This window comes from Ascaphus truei, chromosome 13 (genome assembly GCF_040206685.1).
Source record: "Ascaphus truei isolate aAscTru1 chromosome 13, aAscTru1.hap1, whole genome shotgun sequence".
NCBI classification, from domain to species: Eukaryota; Metazoa; Chordata; class Amphibia; order Anura; family Ascaphidae; genus Ascaphus; species Ascaphus truei.
Window position 1 is genome coordinate 17417508 of NC_134495.1, and position 22274 is coordinate 17439781.

The 22274-nt window shown below is 45.4% G+C and overlaps 1 protein-coding gene across 3 annotated transcripts in view; it reads right to left on the reverse strand.

The window, feature by feature from the left end:
* Positions 1–1555: 1555 nt before the first annotated feature.
* Positions 1556–22274, reverse strand: part of AACS (acetoacetyl-CoA synthetase) — a 69477-nt gene continuing 48758 nt past the window's right edge. Inside the window, exons 12-18 of one of the 3 annotated variants that reach the window (XM_075568709.1) lie at positions 21081–21203; positions 19542–19655; positions 17847–17972; positions 16421–16490; positions 14738–14796; positions 13971–14173; positions 1556–1882 (exon numbers count right to left, since the gene is read on the reverse strand). In XM_075568709.1, the coding sequence (XP_075424824.1) occupies positions 1745–1882; positions 13971–14173; positions 14738–14796; positions 16421–16490; positions 17847–17972; positions 19542–19655; positions 21081–21203 (833 nt within the window). In that variant the 3' untranslated portion in view covers positions 1556–1744. Of the gene's footprint in view, positions 1883–7658; positions 7704–13970; positions 14174–14737; positions 14797–16395; positions 16491–17846; positions 17973–19541; positions 19656–21080; positions 21204–22274 lie in introns of those variants that run through there. The other 2 variants (XM_075568710.1, XR_012787759.1) reach the window with 2 other exon arrangements.

Sequence of the window (22274 nt, forward strand, 5' to 3'; positions counted from 1 at the left end):
AGATACAAGACAATACTACAGTTGTTCAGCAAAAACAGCAGGTCGGGATAACGCACTTAGGTTTGGCACCATACCCACTTCCACGTACATCAAGTAAACACATTTCGGTAACTTGTAAACTATTAAAGATGTTTATGCGGATACAAAAAACAAAACCTAATACACGGTAAAGGTCTTTTAAAAGCATATTCCACTTCCCACCTGGTTTGCACCTGAGCACTGCATAAAAACAAACACCTTAAAAACAGCAGTACATGTAAAAAAAGAAACATTATATTATACGACAGTCCGAAGTTATCATGTCGCAGTTTGCTGCGGGGTTTTTGCACTCTCTTTACCTAGCCTAGTGAGCGGCTCTCAAACCTCGAATTGTGAAGCTGGTGTTGCAGCTGCCGACCAAGACTGTGTTCTGAGGATATTGCATTTCGGATTCCTGCTGTGTCCCCTAAGAAGAGGTTGGAGGAGTCCCGCTCCTGGTCACTGTGACATTGTAACGCGGACCTGTTTCTTTGGGCCCACCGTGCACCGTGCAGGGAGGGTACGTGCGGTGTCATACTTTAAACGCTGCAAACACACACCTCATTAATGAGCTAGCAACAGAAAATCTGAAGTGTTGTATCGATGCTTTACATTTATTCATTTTTGTTACACGAAGGACATTTGTGTATTATGGAAAGCTTAATATAGAAGAAAACGGAAAAAACTCTTTGGCGTGAATGCGACCGCGATGACCCCGGTTTTGGCTCCAGGAATGTGGAATCGGATATCTGGTCGCGTACATTTTGCAGCAACCAAATCAGCGCCGGTGTTGGGTCGTCGACGGATCGGTCACCGCCGCTGGACACTGAGCCGCCGGCCGTTTTAACAAGGTAAGTTAATTTAAGGGGTTTTGCGGTTAGGGTAGGGGGTTTAGGGTAGGGGATAGCGTTGGTATTAGGAGGTTTTAGGGCAAGGTAAGGGATTTTATGGTAAGGAGTTAAGGTTTTTAGGGTAGGGGTAGCTATCATTAGGATTAGGGTTTTTAGGGTAAAGAGTAAGGTTAGGGGCTTACCTGAGCGGCAAAACGGCCAGCGGAGAGATGTCCCTGCGGTTAAACACCACCAACGATTTTGTCGCAGCAAAATGGTCACGACAAAATGTCATAAACTGTTGCAATGACCCTCTGGCAAGGAAGCGGTTAAAGGTGACACAACATACTTTTTGTCGAGTTTGCCTTCCTCCGCTCTGAATAGCGATGCAGGCTCATGTTTAGTAAGGACTCTTCCGGCAGCGCCCTGCGCTGGAAGTTACCTTATAGCCTTTCAACACAATGGGCTGTAATGTGTCTTCCAGCACCGGTGACGTCTTACGCTAGAACATGGCTTAGTAGATCTGGGCTATCTCATTCTTTCATGCTGAAACACCCCAGTGATAGGTGCTTCAGGAGTGTAAAAACAACTCTCTGTCGTTAACTGTTTACTAAATGGCTATTAAATGTTTTGCTCAGGAGGATTTTCCAGAACTAAAAACAGAATTGTTGTGTTTTAACAGTTTTTTGGGGGGATCCTTTTTGAACATGTTCAGGGCCAGAGGTCCGGTTAGAATGGGTTGCAGACTCCTCTGGTGCAGAAGTCCTTTACTCTTTCAAGTTCAATAAAATAATCAGCCTACCCACTGCCTACAGTATCGGGGTGTCCAAGTAACAGTATCGGGGTGTCCAAGTACTCAGGACACATACAACGTCTTTCATCCGAATCCCAAGTGCTTAGAAATCCTGCAGCTCTGCGATATTACGGTATAGATCCAAGGAGCCCGGGTTAGAGAAAGCCCCCAGGTGCTGAACTTCTTTCCCTGCGATGACCTGTTTCACTGCAACCTCCACCTTCTTCCCGCTGATGGTGTACTGCAAAGCATGGTGACGTGTTACTAACATATAATATATATATACACACACTCATACCACCTTCTTCCCGCTGATAGTGTACTGCAAAGCACGGTGACGTGTTACTAACATATAATATATATATACACACACTCATACCACCTTCTTCCCGCTGATAGTGTACTGCAAAGCATGTTGACGTGTTTCTAATGTATAATATATATATACACACACTCATACCACATTCTTCCCGCTGATGATGTGCTGCAAAGCATGGTGACGTGTTACAAACATATAATATATATATATATATACACACACTCATACCACATTCTTCCCACTGATAGTGTACTGCAAAGCACGGTGACGTGTTACAAACATATAATATATATATACACACACTCATACCACATTCTTCCCACTGATAGTGTACTGCAGGGGAGCGCAAACTTTTTGTGCTGCGCCCCCCTGTCTCTCTGCCCCCGGCTCTTGCGCCCCCCTGCCTTCCTTCAGGCGCGGCAGATGATGCTGCGTGTGCGTGTGACGTCAGGTCACATGGTGCCGCGGCGTCTATTGACGCCGCGTTGCCATGGCGACGCAACACAGACGGCTGAATCCCGGTAAGTAAACAGTTGCAGGGGCCTCATGCGATCCCCCGGCATTTAATTTAAATGCCTGGGGGAAGAGCGCGGGGCCTCTGCAACTGCCCGCGCCCCCCCAGCACAATCTCCCGCCCCCCCTGGGGGTCGCGCCCCCCACTTTGCGCACCGCTGGTGTACTGCAAAGCATGGTGACGTGTTACAAACATCTTATACTATATTAGTGAAAGCACTGTATGCCTGCCTGCCTGCCTGCATGCATGCCAGCCTGCCTGCTGGATGTCCGGTGTCCCTAGGGGAAATCTCATTGGTCCCTTGGGCCGCCCCCGCACACCTCTCATTGGCCTGAGGCGGAGTGACGGCCCAAAAGACACACAGGGACACAAACACACACACAGGGACACACACAGGGACACACACAGACACACACAGACACAGACACAGACACACACACACACACAGGGACACACACACACACAGTAGGGGGGGGGTGTACATTAGCAGCATGTATAACCCGGGGGGGGGGGGGGGGGGAGGGCCTCACATACCCGCCGGAGCCTCCGCCTCTTCCTCCCCGAAATCAGCCTCCACACCCGCGCGCACCTCCTCCTCTCCCCGTGTCTCCCGCGCTTTCAACCCCCCCCCCCCCCCCGGCGCCGTTACAGTCAGCGGAGGAGCGAGTGCCCGGGACACAGCGGGGGAGCGGCCACAACAAGCTGCCTCCCGCCTCAGTTCCACGTGGGAGCGGCCGGACGGGTGAGTGAGCGGCCTTCACCTCCCCTCACCCCCCTTCAAATCCCCTCCACCCCCACCCCCCCCCCCCCCCGGCGCCGCTACAGTCAGCGGAGCGAGCGAGCGCCCGGGACACAGCGGGGGAGCGGCCACAACAAGCTGCCTCCCGCCTCAGATCCACGTGGGAGCTGCCGGACGGGTGAGTGAGCGGCCGGACGGGTGAGGGAGCGGCCTTCACCTCCCCTCACCCCCCTTCACCTCCCCTCACCCCCCTTCACCTCACCTCCCCTCACTCCACTTCCCTTCCCTTCCACCTCCCTCCACCCCCCCTTCACCTCCCCTCCACCCCCCCCCCACCTCCCCTTCACCCCCCCCCCCACCTCCCGTTCACCCCCCCCACCTCCCCTTCACCCCCCCCCCCCACCTCCCCTTCACCCCCCCACCTCCCCTTCACCACCCCCCACCTCCCCTTCACCCCCCCACCCCCCCTTCACCTCCCCTCCACCCCCCCCTTCACCTCCCCTCCACCCCCCCTCCACCCCCCCTTCACCCCGCCCCCTTCACCTCCCCTCCACCCCCCCCTCACCTCCCCTCCACCCCCCCCCTCCCCTCCCCTCCACCCCCCTTCACCCCCCCTTCACCTCCCCTCCACCCCCCCCCTTCACCCCCCCCCCTTCACCTCCCCTCCACCTCCCCTCCACCCCCACCCTTCACCTCCCCTCCACTCCCCCCTTACAACCTCCCACCACCTCCTCACCACCTCCACCCCCCTTCCCACCTCCCCCACCCCCCTTCCCAACTCCCCACCCCCCTCCTTCCCTGAGGCGGAGTCACGGGCCAAAGGACACACAGGGACACAGACACACACACACACACGTAGACACACACACACGTAGACACACACACACACACACAGACGTAGACACACACACACGTATACACACACACACGTATACACAAACACACACACGTAGACACAAACACACACACGTAGACACAAACACACACATGTAGACACACACACACATAGACACACACGTAGACACACAGGTAGACACACACGTACACACACACACACGTACACACACACACACACACACGTACACACACGCACGTAGACACACACACACGTACACGTAGACACACACACATGTACACGTAGACACACACATGTACACGTAGACACGTACACACACACACACATGTACACGTACACACACACACATGTACACGTAGACACGTACACACACACACATGTACACGTATACTCACACACATGTACACGTACACACACACATGGAGATATACACACACACACACACACATGGAGACATACACACACACATGTACACATACACACACACGTATACACTCACACACGTATACACACAGGTATACATACACACACATGTATACACACACATGTATACACACACACACGTATACACACACACACACACATGTATACACACACACACACGTGTATACACACACACACACGTGTATACACACACACACACGTGTATACACACACACGTGTATACACACACACACACGTGTATACACACACACGTGTATACACACACACACACGTGTATACACACACACGTGTATACACACACACACATGTGTATACACACACATGTGTATACACACACATGTGTATACACACACATGTGTATACACACACATGTGTATACACACACATGTGTATACACACACATGTGTATACACACACATGTGTATACACACACATGTGTATACACACACATGTGTATACACACACATGTGTATACACACACATGTGTGTACACACACATGTGTGTACACACACACATGTGTACACACACACGTGTACACACACACGTGTACACACACACGTGTACACACACACGTGTACACACACACACACACATGTATACACACATACACATGTATACACACACACACACACACGTATACACACACATGTGTATACACACACATGTGTATACACACACATGTGTACACACACACAAACATGTGTACACACACACACACACACACACACACTTATACACACACACACACATACAATGTATACACACAAACATGTATACACACACACAAACATGTATACACGTGTATACACACATGTGTATACACACACACAATATATACACACACACGTGTATACACACACGTGTATACACACACACACACACACACGTGTATACACACACACGTGTATACACACACACACACGTGTATACACACACACACGTGTATACACACACACGTGTATACACACACACGTGTATACACATACACACACACGTGTATACACACACGTGTATACACATACACACACACGTGTATACACACACACGTACACATACACACACACACACATGTATACACACACACACATACAATGTATACACACAAACATGTATACACACACACACCCCAGCACCACCACATCAGCACACCGGTATCCCATGCCCCCCCCAGCACACTGGCATTCTCGGCTCCCCACCATTCCCAGCCCCCATCAACACCATTAGCACCCACACATCGCCACCTTTGCACCTCCCCCATCGGCACACCCACATCAGCACCAAACCCTCCCAAATCAGCACACCAATACAATCACCATCAGTACAGCCACAGCAGCACTACCACCGCACATGGGCCGCGTGGACCACTCCCCACCCAAATGCCACACCCACACCACAAACATCCCGGGCAACGCCGGGGCTCTCAGCTAGTATAATATATATATACACACACTCATACCACATTCTTCCCACTGATAGTGTTCTGCAAAGCATGGTGACGTGTTACTAACATATAATATATATATACACACACACTCATACCACATTCTTCCTGCTGATGGTGTACCGCAAAGCATGGTGACGTGTTACAAACAAATAATATATATAAACACACTCATACCACCTTCTTCCTGCTGATGGTGTACTGCAAAGCATGGTGACGTGTTACAAACATATAATATATATACACACACTCATACCACATTCTTCCCGCTGATAGTGTACTGCAAAGCATGGTGATGTGTTACTAACATATAATATATATATACACACTCATACCACATTCTTCCTGCTGATAGTGTACTGCAAAGCATGGTGACGTGTTACTAACATATAATATATATATATATATATACACACACTCATACCACCTTCTTCCTGCTGATGGTGTACTGCAAAGCATGGTGACGTGTTACTAACATATAATATATATATATACACACACACTCATACCACATTCTTCCTGCTGATAGTGTACTGCAAAGCATGGTGACGTGTTACTAACATATAATATATATATACACACACACTCATACCACCTTCTTCCCGCTGATAGTGTACTGCAAAGCATGGTGATGTGTTACAAACAAATAATATATATACACACACTCATACCACATTCTTCCCGCTGATGGTGTACTGCAAAGCATGGTGATGTGTTACAAACATATAATATATATACACACACTCATACCACATTCTTCCCGCTGATAGTGTACTGCAAAGCATGGTGACGTGTTACTAACATATAATATATATATACACACACACACTCATACCACATTCTTCCTGCTGATAGTGTACTGCAAAGCATGGTGACGTGTTACTAACATATAATATATATATACACACACTCATACCACCTTCTTCCCGCTGATAGTGTACTGCAAAGCATGGTGATGTGTTACAAACAAATAATATATATACACACACTCATACCACCTTCTTCCCGCTGATGGTGTACTGCAAAGCATGGTGATGTGTTACAAACAAATAATATATATACACACACTCATACCACCTTCTTCCCGCTGATAGTGTACTGCAAAGCATGGTGATGTGTTACAAACAAATAATATATATACACACACTCATACCACATTCTTCCCGCTGATGGTGTACTGCAAAGCATGGTGACGTGTTACAAACATATAATATATATACACACACACTCATACCACATTCTTCCCGCTGATAGTGTACTGCAAAGCATGGTGACGTGTTACTAACATATAATATATATATATACACACACACACTCATACCACATTCTTCCTGCTGATAGTGTACTGCAAAGCATGGTGACGTGTTACTAACATATAATATATATATATACACACACACTCATACCACATTCTTCCTGCTGATAGTGTACTGCAAAGCATGGTGACGTGTTACTAACATATAATATATATATACACACACTCATACCACCTTCTTCCCGCTGATAGTGTACTGCAAAGCATGGTGATGTGTTACAAACAAATAATATATATACACACACTCATACCACCTTCTTCCCGCTGATGGTGTACTGCAAAGCATGGTGATGTGTTACAAACAAATAATATATATACACACACTCATACCACATTCTTCCTGCTGATGGTGTACTGCAAAGCATGGTGATGTGTTACAAACAAATAATATATATACACACACTCATACCACCTTCTTCCCGCTGATGGTGTACTGCAAAGCATGGTGATGTGTTACAAACAAATAATATATATACACACACTCATACCACCTTCTTCCCGCTGATAGTGTACTGCAAAGCATGGTGATGTGTTACAAACAAATAATATATATACACACACTCATACCACCTTCTTCCCGCTGATAGTGTACTGCAAAGCATGGTGATGTGTTACAAACAAATAATATATATACACACACTCATACCACCTTCTTCCCGCTGATAGTGTACTGCAAAGCATGGTGATGTGTTACAAACAAATAATATATATGCACACACTCATACCACATTCTTCCCGCTGATAGTGTACTGCAAAGCATGGTGACGTGTTACTAACATATAATATATATACACACACTCATACCCCCTTCATCCCTTTGAGTGCCGTAGGGGCCGCAGCACAAGAGGGCCACAGCCCCTTCGGGACTTTGTGATCACGTGGCTGCTTCGCGTGAGCAATCACGGGATCACAGTGTCTCTTCCAATACAGACAGATCGTGTACAGCGAGCGCAAAACACTATCTCCCCTGGAAAACGAGCCAATAAAATATAACATGCCTACTATGTCATAATGCCTCTGGGGTGGCAGACCCTACGACGAGCTAACTTCTACACCAAGAGGCACCCAACTGGTTAAAGTCCCACTGCCATATAGCAATATATTCCCATGTGAAGGCACATTGGAATATAACAACTTGTGTCATAGTTGGAAGGTTTGTATCATCGCTCCATAGCACAACGTTCTTGGTGCTGTAGAAGTGAAGGTTTATTTTGTGATACATTTAATGGAACAACAACAGTGTTCGTGATAGATGTAGGTTTGTTGCAGGTTGTGATATCTTTTAGTGGACCATCATGACAGTCGGTAGATCAAATGATATTGCATTGAGCTTTTCATTGTACTGTGAGACTTTAAGAGACCTGTGAGCTTTAGGCCTCGGTCCCGCTGCGCTCGTTGGCGCGGGCGGCAATGTAGCGAGTTCCCCACCAGCAGGGGAATCCTCGCGAGCCGGTCCCGGTCCCCCCTGGCTGCACAGCTGACTACACGCTGTCGCGCGTCAGCCGCTGGAGACACCACAGAATGGTGTTTTCTAGCTTTGACGCGTGACGTGTGTGGCTGTGAGCCAATGGGGAGGGGAGGCTTCGGGAGGAGGAGAGGCTTCGGGGAGCGGGGAGGAGTGTGGAGTGAAAGCAGGTGAGTGCCTTTCTCTGTGTGTGTGTCTGTGTGTGTGCGTGCCTGTCTGTGTGTGTATGTGTGTGCCCGAGTGCGTGAGTGCCTGCCTCTGTCTGTGTGTGTGTGTGTGTGTGTGTGTATGAGTGCGTGAGTGCCTGCCTGTGTGTATGTGTGTGTGTGTATGTATGTATGAGTGCCTGCGTGTGTGTGTGTTTAATACTTACCGAAGCTCCAGCTCCAGCCCGTGGAGGGAGGGGGGGGGAGAGTAGCGGGTCCCTCCGCTCAAGCCACGCCCCCCCTCCCTGTCAAACCGCCCACCTCCCGCTCCGGCTCCCGCTCCCTACAGACCGCATATCGCGGTCTGTGTATCTCAGCGCACCGCCTGTCAGCAGTGCGGGTGCGCTGACTCTGGGAGCGGGGCCTTAGCCTTAGACATTTCTTTACAGCATAATCTTATCTACAAAGAACTTGAATGTAGGTCAATTAGAAATGATCCCAACCCCACAATGTATATACACTTTAAGACCAATATGGTCAGATATAATAATGTGTACAGAACATTTGAAACATCTGTAAAACTTACAAAATGCTGAAGGAATGGACAGTGAACTATTTGATAATGAAAATTCAAAGGTAAATATAACTGCTTTTATATATATATATATATATATATATTATATATACAGTGGTTGACAAATCACAAAAAAATCTACTCGACACCTAGTACCAAACGTATGCTGCTTGGGCCAATAAGAGCTCGCCACGATGTTAAATCCACTCGCCCGGGGCGAGCAAATGTATAGGTTTGTCGAACACTGTATGTATGTATATATATATATATATATATATATATATATATATATATATATATATATATATATATATATATATATATATATATATATATATATATATATATATATATATATATATATATATATATATATATATATAATGTTTTGTTTTTTTCTTACACAAGTAGGCATTTGTCACTCATTATTATGTTGTTGTATGTGTTTCTGGGTTTACTTGCTTCTGCCCTTCTTTAACCCTGGCTGTGCTGTGAAGCTGTGTAATGTGCAGGTATAAGTTTATAAGGGTCTATGTTCAAATGGATAAGAAGCAAGAGGCGACTGTGTGCTCATTTGCATGTCATTTCCCAGAATCCCTTGCTCCCGTGGAACCACTGTATGCCAAGAGATAATGGTGAATACAGCTCAACCCCCTTATAACGCTGTGCTTGGGGTCCAACGAGTCACATCGCGTTATAAGCGGATCGCGTTAGAAATAATGTACAATTGTATGCATTGTACAATAAAGTATTTACGATACCAATAATCGTGTTGTAAAGTATTCATACATACGAAAATTGGGAGCCACGCTGGCATCGCGTTATAAGCAGATTCGCGTAGGTTTGCAGACCTGTCTGAGACATGTAATTGTTTCTGGGACTGTATAAAACAGTTGCTATTTTCTCTCACGCGAAATAATGGTCTTCTATTACAGTACTTAACAATTACGTTTACAGTGTTTTGTTTTCAAAAGAGAAGTACACAAGAAGAAAAAACACTGAATATTCTCCAAGAATACTGCTGCTTTAGTGTGTTTGACAATAGCTTTACACGCCATAGATTTCCATTCAAATGACCCATGGCAGCCCCAAGCTAATCTAAACCAGAGAGACTAATAATCAAAGAAACTAGAGAGGAATTTAATTAAACTCTTCCATGCAAATTGTTCTGCGAGGTGTTGCCAGTAAAGACGTATAGTAAGCGTGTTTGCAAACCTGATCACAATGCATGATTCATGTAGCAAGCCTCGAGTCGTCATTTAATGTGGCAGATCTATGGTAGGTAACAACAACGTGTTTAATAAGCCCTAGATACGCTCAACTATTATCTGGTATTATGTTGGTTCTGTGATAATCGTTTGGTTTTAAACTTGCACTGATGTTCGCTTATTCTTATGCGTTGTTGATTCCAGCTGTGGTCCCACAAAGGACCCCCTTAAACTGATGACAGTGACATGTTTAATAGGTAATAGCATTCCTCTCATTAGTCCATTGTGAGACTGCAACTTTATTGCATTTTAATAGCTACAAAGAAGTGAACAGCCTATGTAGCCTAATGGTAAGAGGTCACACGGCACTAGCCATAAAAGACAACCTTCCCTGCTCTCCTCAATGTTGATATTTTTGATCTTTTGTATCATCGGTAACCATGATTCCATTCCATTTATTTACACGCAGCGTACAATAAGAAGCATGTGTATCTAATGTAATCATTTATACATTTTATATATAACTCATCTGAATTGTCTGCCCAATTTCCAGCTGAAGGAGTACTTCAGTGTCTGCCTCTGAATAACGAGGAGTATTTTAGTGTCTGCCTTTGAATAATGAGGAGTATTTTCAGTGTCTGCCTCTGGGTAACGAGGAGTATTTCAGGGGGAATGTCACTGCCTTTGAAATAAGTGAACCAGATTTGAATCTCACTATCAGCTCCTATAAAGCGCTATATAAGACAAAATATTAATATATACCCGATATTTTGGTATATATATATATATATATATATATATATATATATATATATATATATATATTGCTATTGTATGGAGATCTTGCTACATTTGAAATAATATTGAAAATTACAACAACAAAAAATCTGCTCTTCAAATGCAATATAAAGGTAAAGTAACACATTTAAGGTACAAACAACATTAGTTTCCAACAAAGCAAAAAAAAATAAAAACATGAAGAACAGCGGATGAAAGACAAAAACATCGCCTGGGAGCTCCCAGAGTGAATAAGGGAGGAAGCAAAGTTATGAAGCCAGAAGAAATAAAGACATTTTCTATCCTGCAGATATATTACTGCAAGCCGAGGAATGCACATAAGCCTCCACAGTACAATACAACACACTGCCAACCGCATTCTCTTTCACATTATGTCCAGTGAGGCGGCATTATGTTAAATCCCGTTTTTCTGCGGCTAAGAACTTTTGGGGAAAAGGCTCAGATCCTGATGAAACTTGGCAGTACTTGAATCATCCAAGGTCACAATCCGGTGCCAACGTTTCAGCACATTTTGTTGGGTTCTCTTTTGAACATTTTAGCGCCTGCAAAGCTGGAGGACTCTGATGGGTACAGGTATCTTTTTTTGGGGGGGGGAGGGGGGGAGGGGGGAGGAGAAATGTAATTTTGTAGTTATGCAAAACACCCTCATTAGAGATAAACCTCAATCCACATAGGTTCAATCCCACATGGTCAACAGTGTTCAATGTCATGTCCAACTTAGGACACAGTGTGGTGTTTATCTGAAAAAGGATTGGATCTTTTTTTTTTTTAAGAAGAACCGTAGCAACGAGACAGAGACTCAACAGCCCTTATACAATATGCTCTGTAGCTGCTTCCCCAGGCTGGAGAAGATTCTAGTCCAGGGGTGGCCAACTGCAGTCTTCAAGGGCCCCCAACTGGTCAGGTTTTCAGGATATCCCGGCTTCAGCACAGCTGGCTCACTTACATATACTATATCTATACTTACTTATTGATCCAGAGGAAGGCAAACCAAAAAACCCCATTTAAGGGGAAAAATTAATTCCTTCCTGACTCCAAGAATTGGCAATCGGATTAATCCCTGGATCAACATCCTTCCCATGTTTACTTATTTGGTATATCCCTCTATACCTTTCCCATCTAAAAAGATGTCCAACCTTTTTTTGAACAAATCTATTGTATCTGCCATCACAGTCTCTATGGGTAATGAATTCCACATTTTAACTGCCCTTACTGTAAAGAACCCTTTCCTTTGTTGCTGGTGAAATTTCCTTTCCTCCAACCTTAAGGGATGGCCCCGAGTCCTTTGTACTGCCCGTGGGATGAATACTTCTTTTGAAAGCTCCTTGTATTGTCCCCGAATATATTTGTATATAGTTATCATATGCCCTCTTAGACGCCTCTTTTCTAATGTAAATAAATCTAATTTAGCTAGCCTCTCCTCATAAGTTAGATTGTCCATCCCCTTTATTCATTTGGTGGCTCTTCTCTGCACTCTCTCTAGTTCCATAATGTCTTTTCTTAGGATTGGTGCCCAAAATTGTACTCCATATTCAAGGTGTGGTCTTACTAGTGCTTTGTAAAGGGGCATAATTATGTTTACTTCCTTTCCATCCATTGCCCGTTTGATGCAAGATAAGATCTTGTTTGCCTTTGCAGCTACTGCATGACATTGGGCACTATTGCTAAGCCTGCAGTCTACAAGCACTCCTAAATCCTTCTCCATCAAGGATTCCCCCAATGTATCTCCATTTAATTTGTAAGTCGCCTTTTTATTCTTGCATCCCAAATGCATAATTTTACATTTATCTGTATTAAACCTCATCTGCCATTTACCTGCCCACGTTTCCAGTCTCTCCAAGTCCTTCTGAAGAGAAATTACATCCTGCTCTGATTCTATTACCTTACACAATTTAGTATCATCAGCAAAAATGGAGACTTTGCTCTCGATCCCAACCTCAAGGTCATTAATAAACAAGTTAAAAAGCAGGGGTCCCAGTACCGATCCCTGAGGTACTCCACTCACGACTTTAGGCCAACCTGAAAAAGTTCCATTTATGACAACCCTCTGTTGTCTGTCCTTTAACCAGTTTTCAATCCAGGTGCATATATTATTACTGAGTCCAATTTTCTTTATTTTGTACACCAACCTCTTGTGTGGAACTGTATCAAAAGCCTTTGCAAAATCTAAGTAGACCACATCAACTGCATTACCCTGGTCTAAATTCCTACTTACCTCCTCAAAGAAACAAATAAGGTTAGTTTGGCAAGATCTGACCTTCATAAATCCATGCTGACTATTACTAATAATTTTGTTTTCCATTAGGTATTCCTGAATATTATCCCGTATTAAACCTTCAAGTATTTTCCCTACTATTGAAGTCAGGCTTACAGGTCTGTCATTTCCCGGTTGTGATCTAGCTCCCTTTTTAAATATAGCCACCACATCTGCTTTACGCCAATCTTGTGGTACTGAGCCTGTGGAAATGAGTGCGCTCATACTGCTTCTTTATCATTGCTATATACTTACTGGAATGTCTTTTGTTTCTAGAATCAAGGCTGGCACGTGCCTAGCAGAGAGTGCCACGCGGATATCATTTCTTATCCTCTTCACCAGCTCCTTGCTGAAGACGCACGTGTCCGCCATTTTTAGAAACAGGATGACCCTTTCTTCCCCGTCCTTGTTGTACTGAGGGACGCACAGGCTGTCTGAGACTTCCTCAAAGGCTTCAACTGCAACAACAATGTGTTTGTAGAATTACACTTCAACACAGGCGCCAGCGTTTGACATCTGCCCTCCCGCTGCTACTGGAATGGGTCATTAAAAGTATTTATACTTTATGTTCGGGCATGACTAATATTGAAAGTCTGGGGGGGAAAGATTTCCACCTTCCCGGGAATTGAACAAGCCGCACTATACACTGGTACTGTCCCCATGTCTGCCCATCACCCTACTTAAAGTAATGCTGCAGTAAGGAGGTTTGCCTCAACTACCCTCTAATAACCAGCAGTTGGTGGTGGCGTTAGGTGCATGATACATAGTAATGGCTTTGTTGGTACGTTCTATCAGCAGAAGAATACTGAATATGTGTTTCATTCGTGGGCCCCAAAGACGAGCTCCAGTGAGCTCCATAAATACCTGTGCTGAGTACCAACTCATTTCCTTCCCAGTGAAGCTTCGAACAAATTCTATATCCTATGGCCAACTCCAACCTCCCTTTTGGGGTTATTAGCCATATGCATTGTTGAAAATTAACCCATTGGCTGCCAGAGAGGCTTGCAACTCATTCCTTGTACCTATGTTGTAGATTTCCGAGCTTCCGAATCGCACCCCGTTCGGATTGAGCGTACCGTCACTAAAATGTAAAGGAGGAGATCCATTAGCAGACATGTACAGTCACTGTAATAAATCCAATCTACTGTACATGCACCCCCACACAGAACCCATCACATAACCAAATCTGTCTAACGCAGAGAGCAACAAATATATAAAAGCAGCAATCCTGCCTAAAATAAAAAGATATATCTTGGAATCAGAACATTTGTTGGAACAACATGGAGAAGAGAGGCTGTAATCTGGGAGGCTGTAATATATAGTGCCTGGGAGATAATTGGGGAGGCTTCACCCAGCAGTGGGGAGACACGGGATATATACTATATATACTAACTGTAAATATTACTGTATGCTCATTTGCATGTCTTAGACAGGTCTGCAACCCTGTCTTTCCCCATTATCGCCCAGCACACAGCGTTTCCACTGCAGCAAGGGATTCTGGGAAATGACATGCAAATGAGCACACAGTGCCACCTTTTGTCTCAAGCTCGTATTACACAAGCAAATCCTCAAGCCAATGCATACTGTTTTAAACACAGCTTTTAGACAGAGGCTGGGATGAGAAGCAAAGCCAGTATATATATATATATATATATATATATATAATTTTACAGCAGATGGAGTCCTCCAGACTCCCTCAGTTCCCAAGATAATTACTAGTGTAGTTACCAGTGTTCTCTCAGGGCATTTAAACAGCCATCCAATAGGAAGCCACCACTGATGATATTACGGCTTCCTATTAGCCTGCGAAGATTTGGTGGCTGCGCTGAAGGAGCAGAGACACCGGTAACTAGCCGCCAATATTGCTGCTTTCAGAAACGAGTTATTGTTGCAATCCGCGATGTAGCGCCACTGCCAACTGCGTCATTATTAGACACATTTCATTAGAACATCATTTTCATGTTCTGATAAAACCGTATTTGATATTTAAGATATTAAAATCCATGCATTAGAAATGACTGGGGCCCCTTCACACAAGGGTGCAGGGCTTTAGCCCGCCTTTACTCCCGGTCATATGAACAGGAGACGCGGCGTTAGCACCGTTTTGCGGATCTGGGCGTCCGTGGGTCATTTATATTCCCTTGAGCTATACAATATACAGCTGTTGGGGATTATCTGAGATGCATTACTGCAATACATAGGCTGTGCTGATTACTGGACACCCTACTGTCTCGTACACACCTTACAGCCGGATTACTTGTATGAACCAGACGCTTTCTTCCGATGCCGGAAGGGGTCTCATGGAATAGCATCGCTTAGTAATAATACAGGCCTATGGCTGGGATTGGCTAAGCGCCAGTGCAGGCTATCACACCCAAACGGTTACATAGTTACATACATAGTTACATAGTAGAGAAGGTTGAAAAAAGTCATACGTCCATCAATTTCAACCTATGCTAAATTTAGACGACAGATACTTTATCTTATATCTGTACTTACAGTATATTGATCTAGAGAAAGGTTATTAGCCGTCATTGATTTGAACGGCTTTTTACACCAGATCTGCGTGCGATACCCAGCATCGGTGAACACTAAACCGCTTCGCTACAGTTTTAACTTTACAAATGGAATAAAGCAACAACCCCCAGTGTACGTGTTGCACACCATGCTATGTTGTCACCTGTTTAGATTTGCCAAACACAGACCTGCGTCCCAGCATGACGATGCCTCCGGTTTTAGGATTTATCTTGCAGTAGTCTCCATGTGCCCAGACACCTGAAACAAGGATAAAAGGTGAGCAATCTGCCCTGACCAACTTCTCCCGGTGATAACCCTGCCAGCCTCCTAAACAACCACTGTCAGGGAATATATTTACACAGCCTCAGATCTCGGCGACATTGTGCTTAGAATAATAACAAATCCTGCGTTTTTGTTTCAAGTGCTAACTGTTTTGTTTCCCGAATCTTTACTTCAAAGGAGCCATCCTTACCTTGCTCCCCCAATTTTGTTTGTGCGTGGATGGGAAGCAGGGGGGATCCCCAGAGCTGAACCGCGTTAATTTCGGGGACAGTGGCCTCGGCTACTTCCTGGTATTTAAATCCCTGCGTCACGCGGGCCAGAAGGAAGCCACAACGAATGGCGTTACCGCTTACTACTGGCCGGCGTAACGCAGACGATTTCAATGCCATTTTGTTTTCCCTGGTGAGGACGCAGCCGGTGGCCCCTTATCCGGTAGGTATTGTGGGATCCACTGGGGTACCCCCGAGCTGAAATGAATGCGGTTCAAAAAGTGGTCGGTCAAAGCAACAGCCACCAAGGGGAAATTCCGCTTTAAGTTTATATGACACATAGGAAGTATGTCTATGTTCTTGCCCCGAAGAGCTTACAATCTAAGTACAGGAAATAAATCATAACCGATCGGGAGACTTTCCCCATAAGGGAAGAAACAGAAACGGCAACAGAAGAGGTTACAAATACAATTTTGTGTGATGTCACTATATGATGTCACTGTGTGATGTCACTATATGATGTCACTGTGTGATGAGCGAGCGCTTGTGCAGCCCCCATCCACCCTCTCCTTAACTGTACAGGTAAGGACAGGGGGGATAAGGGGAAAGAAAACACCTGATTGAGAAACACTTCCCCCATTCAGGCGAGGCCCATAAGGAATTAGGCCGACTATGTGGGAATATACCTTTAAATGTTTAAAATACAAATGTTAAACTTTTAGGGTCACTTTACAGTGAGCGAATCCCTTTAACACCAATCTGCTCTAAACAGATACATAAACAGCCATTCACAATTGTATTTTTGTAAGTCACTAACTAAGGCCATTGTGTGAATAAAGGCCTTTCTAAGAACAATATTATTTAGATCTGCATAGGATTTGTTTACTGGTTGAGAAAATATATCAATAGCACAGATTTTCATAGAACCAACAGTGGACAGATGGAGACCTCATCTCCGTCTCGTCTTCCCATTTGTCTTGATTACAGTACATGCTCAGGGGGGATTTATTCATGAGCCAACAAACGTCAGCATATTAATATTATTATGAATGATCTTGGAAACAGAGATGATGTTAGACGAAGTCTGCTCGCAGTAAAACGCACAGCCGCCTCTGCGCGTTACCTGGGAACTTTGAGAAATAAGCTTTCTGGTATTTGCTGCCGATTTCGTCGTTCCAGAAGTGTGTCGGCTGACAGGGCAAAGGCTTCAAACACACCAGCTCCCCGCTTTCTCCCCACACTGGCTTTCCTGAGGAACACGGAAAAGCTTTTCAGCGCACGATGTGTACGCTTCCCCCTCCCCCCACGCATAATCACGTGATAATAAAAGAAACGTGCCATGTGGAATTATCCCAAGCAGTTAAAAAACAGACACTTCAAGTCTAACTTGTATTTTATTGGCCTTGCTACTCTCTGGCCCACATTCCCTAAGCTGCGATAACGACGATCACTTCAGTGAGGATTACGTTGTTTATACAATAAGGACCAAGTAGTCTTCTGCAGAAAAACGGAACGCAACCAATCAGCCGGAAAAAAAATTGTGAATCAAGGGGCAACTCCCTTAAAAATCTGTTTATTAATTGCTTACATGGATAGGCGGTAAAAAAAACGCACCTACGCGTTTCGGGACGTGACTCTTTATAGAATAAGGACTACAGACGTCCATGGTCAATAAAATACAAGATGTACTTGAAGCTTTTACACAAGAATACGTAGAAAGATGTTATCAGTAAGATTAATGTGTAAATAGTGTTACATAGTAATGGCCAAACAGGACCATTGTTAATAGATAGACATAGTAGGTATCACGTTGTGGTCTCTCCGGGGTTAATACGGCCCCTGCTCCCAATGGTGCAATTATATACTACACATCATTACTTTACGGATTCAGATGTGTTTGTGTGGTATGCAAATTAAGATAGCGTTTGGGTGTCTAATTCATAGTTTACACGTTCTAAAGTGAATTGTGGTGTATGACCCACTTAATTAAGCATATTCATTGCACTCCCTACATTAACACCTCCAGTGTTTTGTCACTGACAAACTTAAAGGGTAGAACATTCAAGATGCAGAATTCTGGTTGTTTGTCTTTACTCTAAATTTCAGGAGCAATCAGAACCCTCAAAAAACATTGTAACGGCAAATTGGAGTCCTGGTCAAATCCTATGATAAACATTTGGGGCTCTTTGTATCAGAGGTACGTGTGCCTTTCGTGTCTGAAACGGAACATATTTAGGAAGTGTATTGCTACGGTTGTAGAATTTGGCGCACGCTGCGCTAGTATTCTGCGCTAAAAATAAGACTAAGGTCACGGAGAAAAAAACTACGCAGAAAACCATTAGGAAAAGTAACGCAAGCCGCGCATTTTTTAATAGATAGACCTACCGTCTTGTCATTATCTACATCACGGATGGGCAACGTCAGCCCTCAAGGGCCACCACCAACGGGTCAGGTTTTAAGGATATCCCTGCTTCACTACCGGTGGCTTTATCAGTGGCTCAGTCTTTGACCTGTGCTGAAGCAGGGATATCCTTAAAACCTGACCTGTTGGTCGCCCTTGAGGACTGGAGTGCCCACAACTGATCTACATAGACCCTCATCTTCTTGCAGGCAGACGCAGACATACCCCAAAATGGCGCGGGTAAGATGAATACAGAGACGCTGCCTGTCGCATGTATATTTTAGCGACAAAAAAAAGACTTTGCGCCGGTATTTGCCCTTTGGATACAGCACCCATAAGGTGCTGTGCTCTTGCAAAGCACTTTCATGGCTTCATTTCTGGGAGGGACACCAGGCTACTGCCTGACACACTTCTTACCTTCCTCACTCCACGCTTCCACCGCCATGGCGAGGTTCCGGGCCTGAATCTCTCCTCTGTACACTGGAATGGACACGTTCTGACCCATAAAGCACGATATTATATCTGTGCCACCTGGGACGGAAACAGCGAGAACACAACGTGGTTTCAATGATAGCGCGTGAAAAGGTGAAACGCGTCGTTAAACGCGCACAGAGAAGTCACTGCTTGGAGTTTACAGGACAAGCTGCGTCGGTGGCTCTAATGTTTTAGTCCCCTTATTAAAGTTAGGCCTCGGCCAGGGTGGCGCTGAGCGGGAGGACGCGCTCACGCTGGCCGCTCTGAAACACATTGGGGCAATGTGTGTGGCCAGCGTGAGCGAGCGCCTGCTCGGCGCTTAGATGCTTGCAGAGCGCGTCATGTGAGCGGTTCGGCCAATGAGGGCGAACCAGCTCCGTGACGTCGTGCCCGCTCGCCCAGACCAGCGCGCACCTAGCCGGCCACGAATCGCCCGGGCGAGCAGGGCGCAGCGCACGAGCGCCAGTGCGCCCGCTCGCTGCCTGGCCGCAGCCTTATTGTGAAGAAAAGCTAAAGCATGAACTAGAGCCAGGGTGGCTAACTCCAGACCTCAATGGCCACCAACAGGTCAGGTTTTTCGGATATCCCTGCTTCACCACAGGTGCTGCAGTCATAATGACTGAGCCACCTGTGCTGAAGCAGGGATATCCCTAATACCTGGCCTGTTGGTGGCTCTTGAGGACTGGAGTTGTCCACCCCCGAACTTGTCGCATTTTTATAGCAACTCAAATTATTATTTCTTTTTAACGTGCCAACATATTCCATGGTGTAGTACAATGGGCTGTCACGACAATCAATAAAATTACAACATTAAAATCTTTTTAACGGGACTGGAAACGCTCTATTTCCGGCTCTGACCACCCGGTTGCCAGTATTACTTCCCTTTTTTTTTTTTTTTAAAGGGGATTTTAACAGTTGTCCAATAGGGAACGGCGACCAATCATGTTTCAGCTTCTTATTGGTTGAAAATGCTGTAGCCATTTTGTTTACCCTGGTGGTAGATTTAAAAACCAGTAACTTCCCCCAGGTAAGTACCGCAGCAATCGTGGGGTCCACCGCGTTGAAAATAGTGCGGTTTCGCTCCATGGGACACTCCGGCCCCCACGTGTAACAACAATTATAATAGTACTAAGGATTGCTGCTTTACCTCTGTGAGTAGCCGTCACATCGTAGGGCCTGGGCCCTCCAGGGGCATCATGATGTAGTGACTACGTCATGGGCTTTCTGCTCGTTTTCTAGGGGAGACCTCGCTCTGCGCTCTCGTGGAGCGCTGCACGCGGTCTCGCCCCCAGCAGAGGAACGCAGGAGGACTCCTCTGTTTCGCGTTCCTCCGTGAACGCTGCGACGAGCAGGTCACGTGACCGCGGTGTGCCGAAAGAGACTGGGGCACTAGTGCTGCAGCCCGTCCTGCACTCAAAGGGTTAACATACAGGGGTGCAGAAGGTATAAGGAGGCCTGCCCAGGGGGGCGGGATGTACTCACCTGAGATGGAGCCTAGCAGTACATTACTCTTTATATGCTCATACACATAGCCGTAGCTTTGAGGCTTCAGGGGAGATCCTGTTGATAATATGGTGTGAAGTGTCCGGAGACTGTTCGTTTCACCTGGAGATCAGGAAGACAGACACTGTGCTCACTCTCCCTTTCTCTCCAGCATTCCCATGGAAAAGCTTAGCGATGTAGCCAGACTTAATAGGAACCCGCAGAATCCTGGCAGCAGAAAATCTCTGCGTGGGGGGTGGGGGGTCCCATTCGAAAGGATGGATTACCCCCCCCACCCCCCTGCATTTAATGTCCGCAGCGTTTTGAGTTTTCATGCGACGGCTTCAGGGGCGCTAAATCTGGCTACATCTGCGTGCCAAAATCCCTGATTCAAAGGAGACATTAAACCAAAACATTTGTGCAGCGTTCCAGGGTGCCTTTCTCACCTAAATTAGTTGGGTTGTGAAATGGTGCTCAAAAGTGCTGGGACCATATGTAAAGGAAGGGAGCATGAACTGGGTTTGTTATAAATGAAAAAGTAGCAGTACTAAACCTTAAGGGGGCACTAAGGTTACCCTGAAGGGTGGGGTGGGTTGCCCAAAGACACCCCCCCCTTCCTCATTGGGTTGGCCCCAGTTAATGTACTCACAGTCCTCAGTTTTCTCCCAGAGCCTCCCTTCCAGAGCGTGCAGCTGTAGTAGGATGAAGATTCCAAAAGCCAGGGTGTGCAGCGCACAGCAATGAATGGAAAGAGCAGGTCTTGCAAAAACAATCCTTTATTGATAAGCCATCATGATTAGGGAGCAGCAGCAAACCTAGAAGGTTTGCTGCTGCTCCCTAATCATGATGGCTTATCAATAAAGGATTGTTTTTGCAAGACCTGCTCTTTCCATTCATTGCTGTGCGCTGCACACCCTGGCTTTTGGAATCTTCATCTAAATGAGACCTGTAGGGCCATACAGAATAAATGGCTAATGATTACATCTTAATTGTTTTTAAAAGAATGGATCAATTATTATAAATTATTTTTTGCATAATGTATGCACTAATCAGAATATTTATTGTATAATTATTTGTTCACATTGCGTATTCATCTAATTAATAATGTTCCATTTATTCTTTTGTATTTATATTTCATATATTCAGTCATTTGTTCGTCCTTTCACATTGTGCTGCAGCGGAAGGATTCCGATT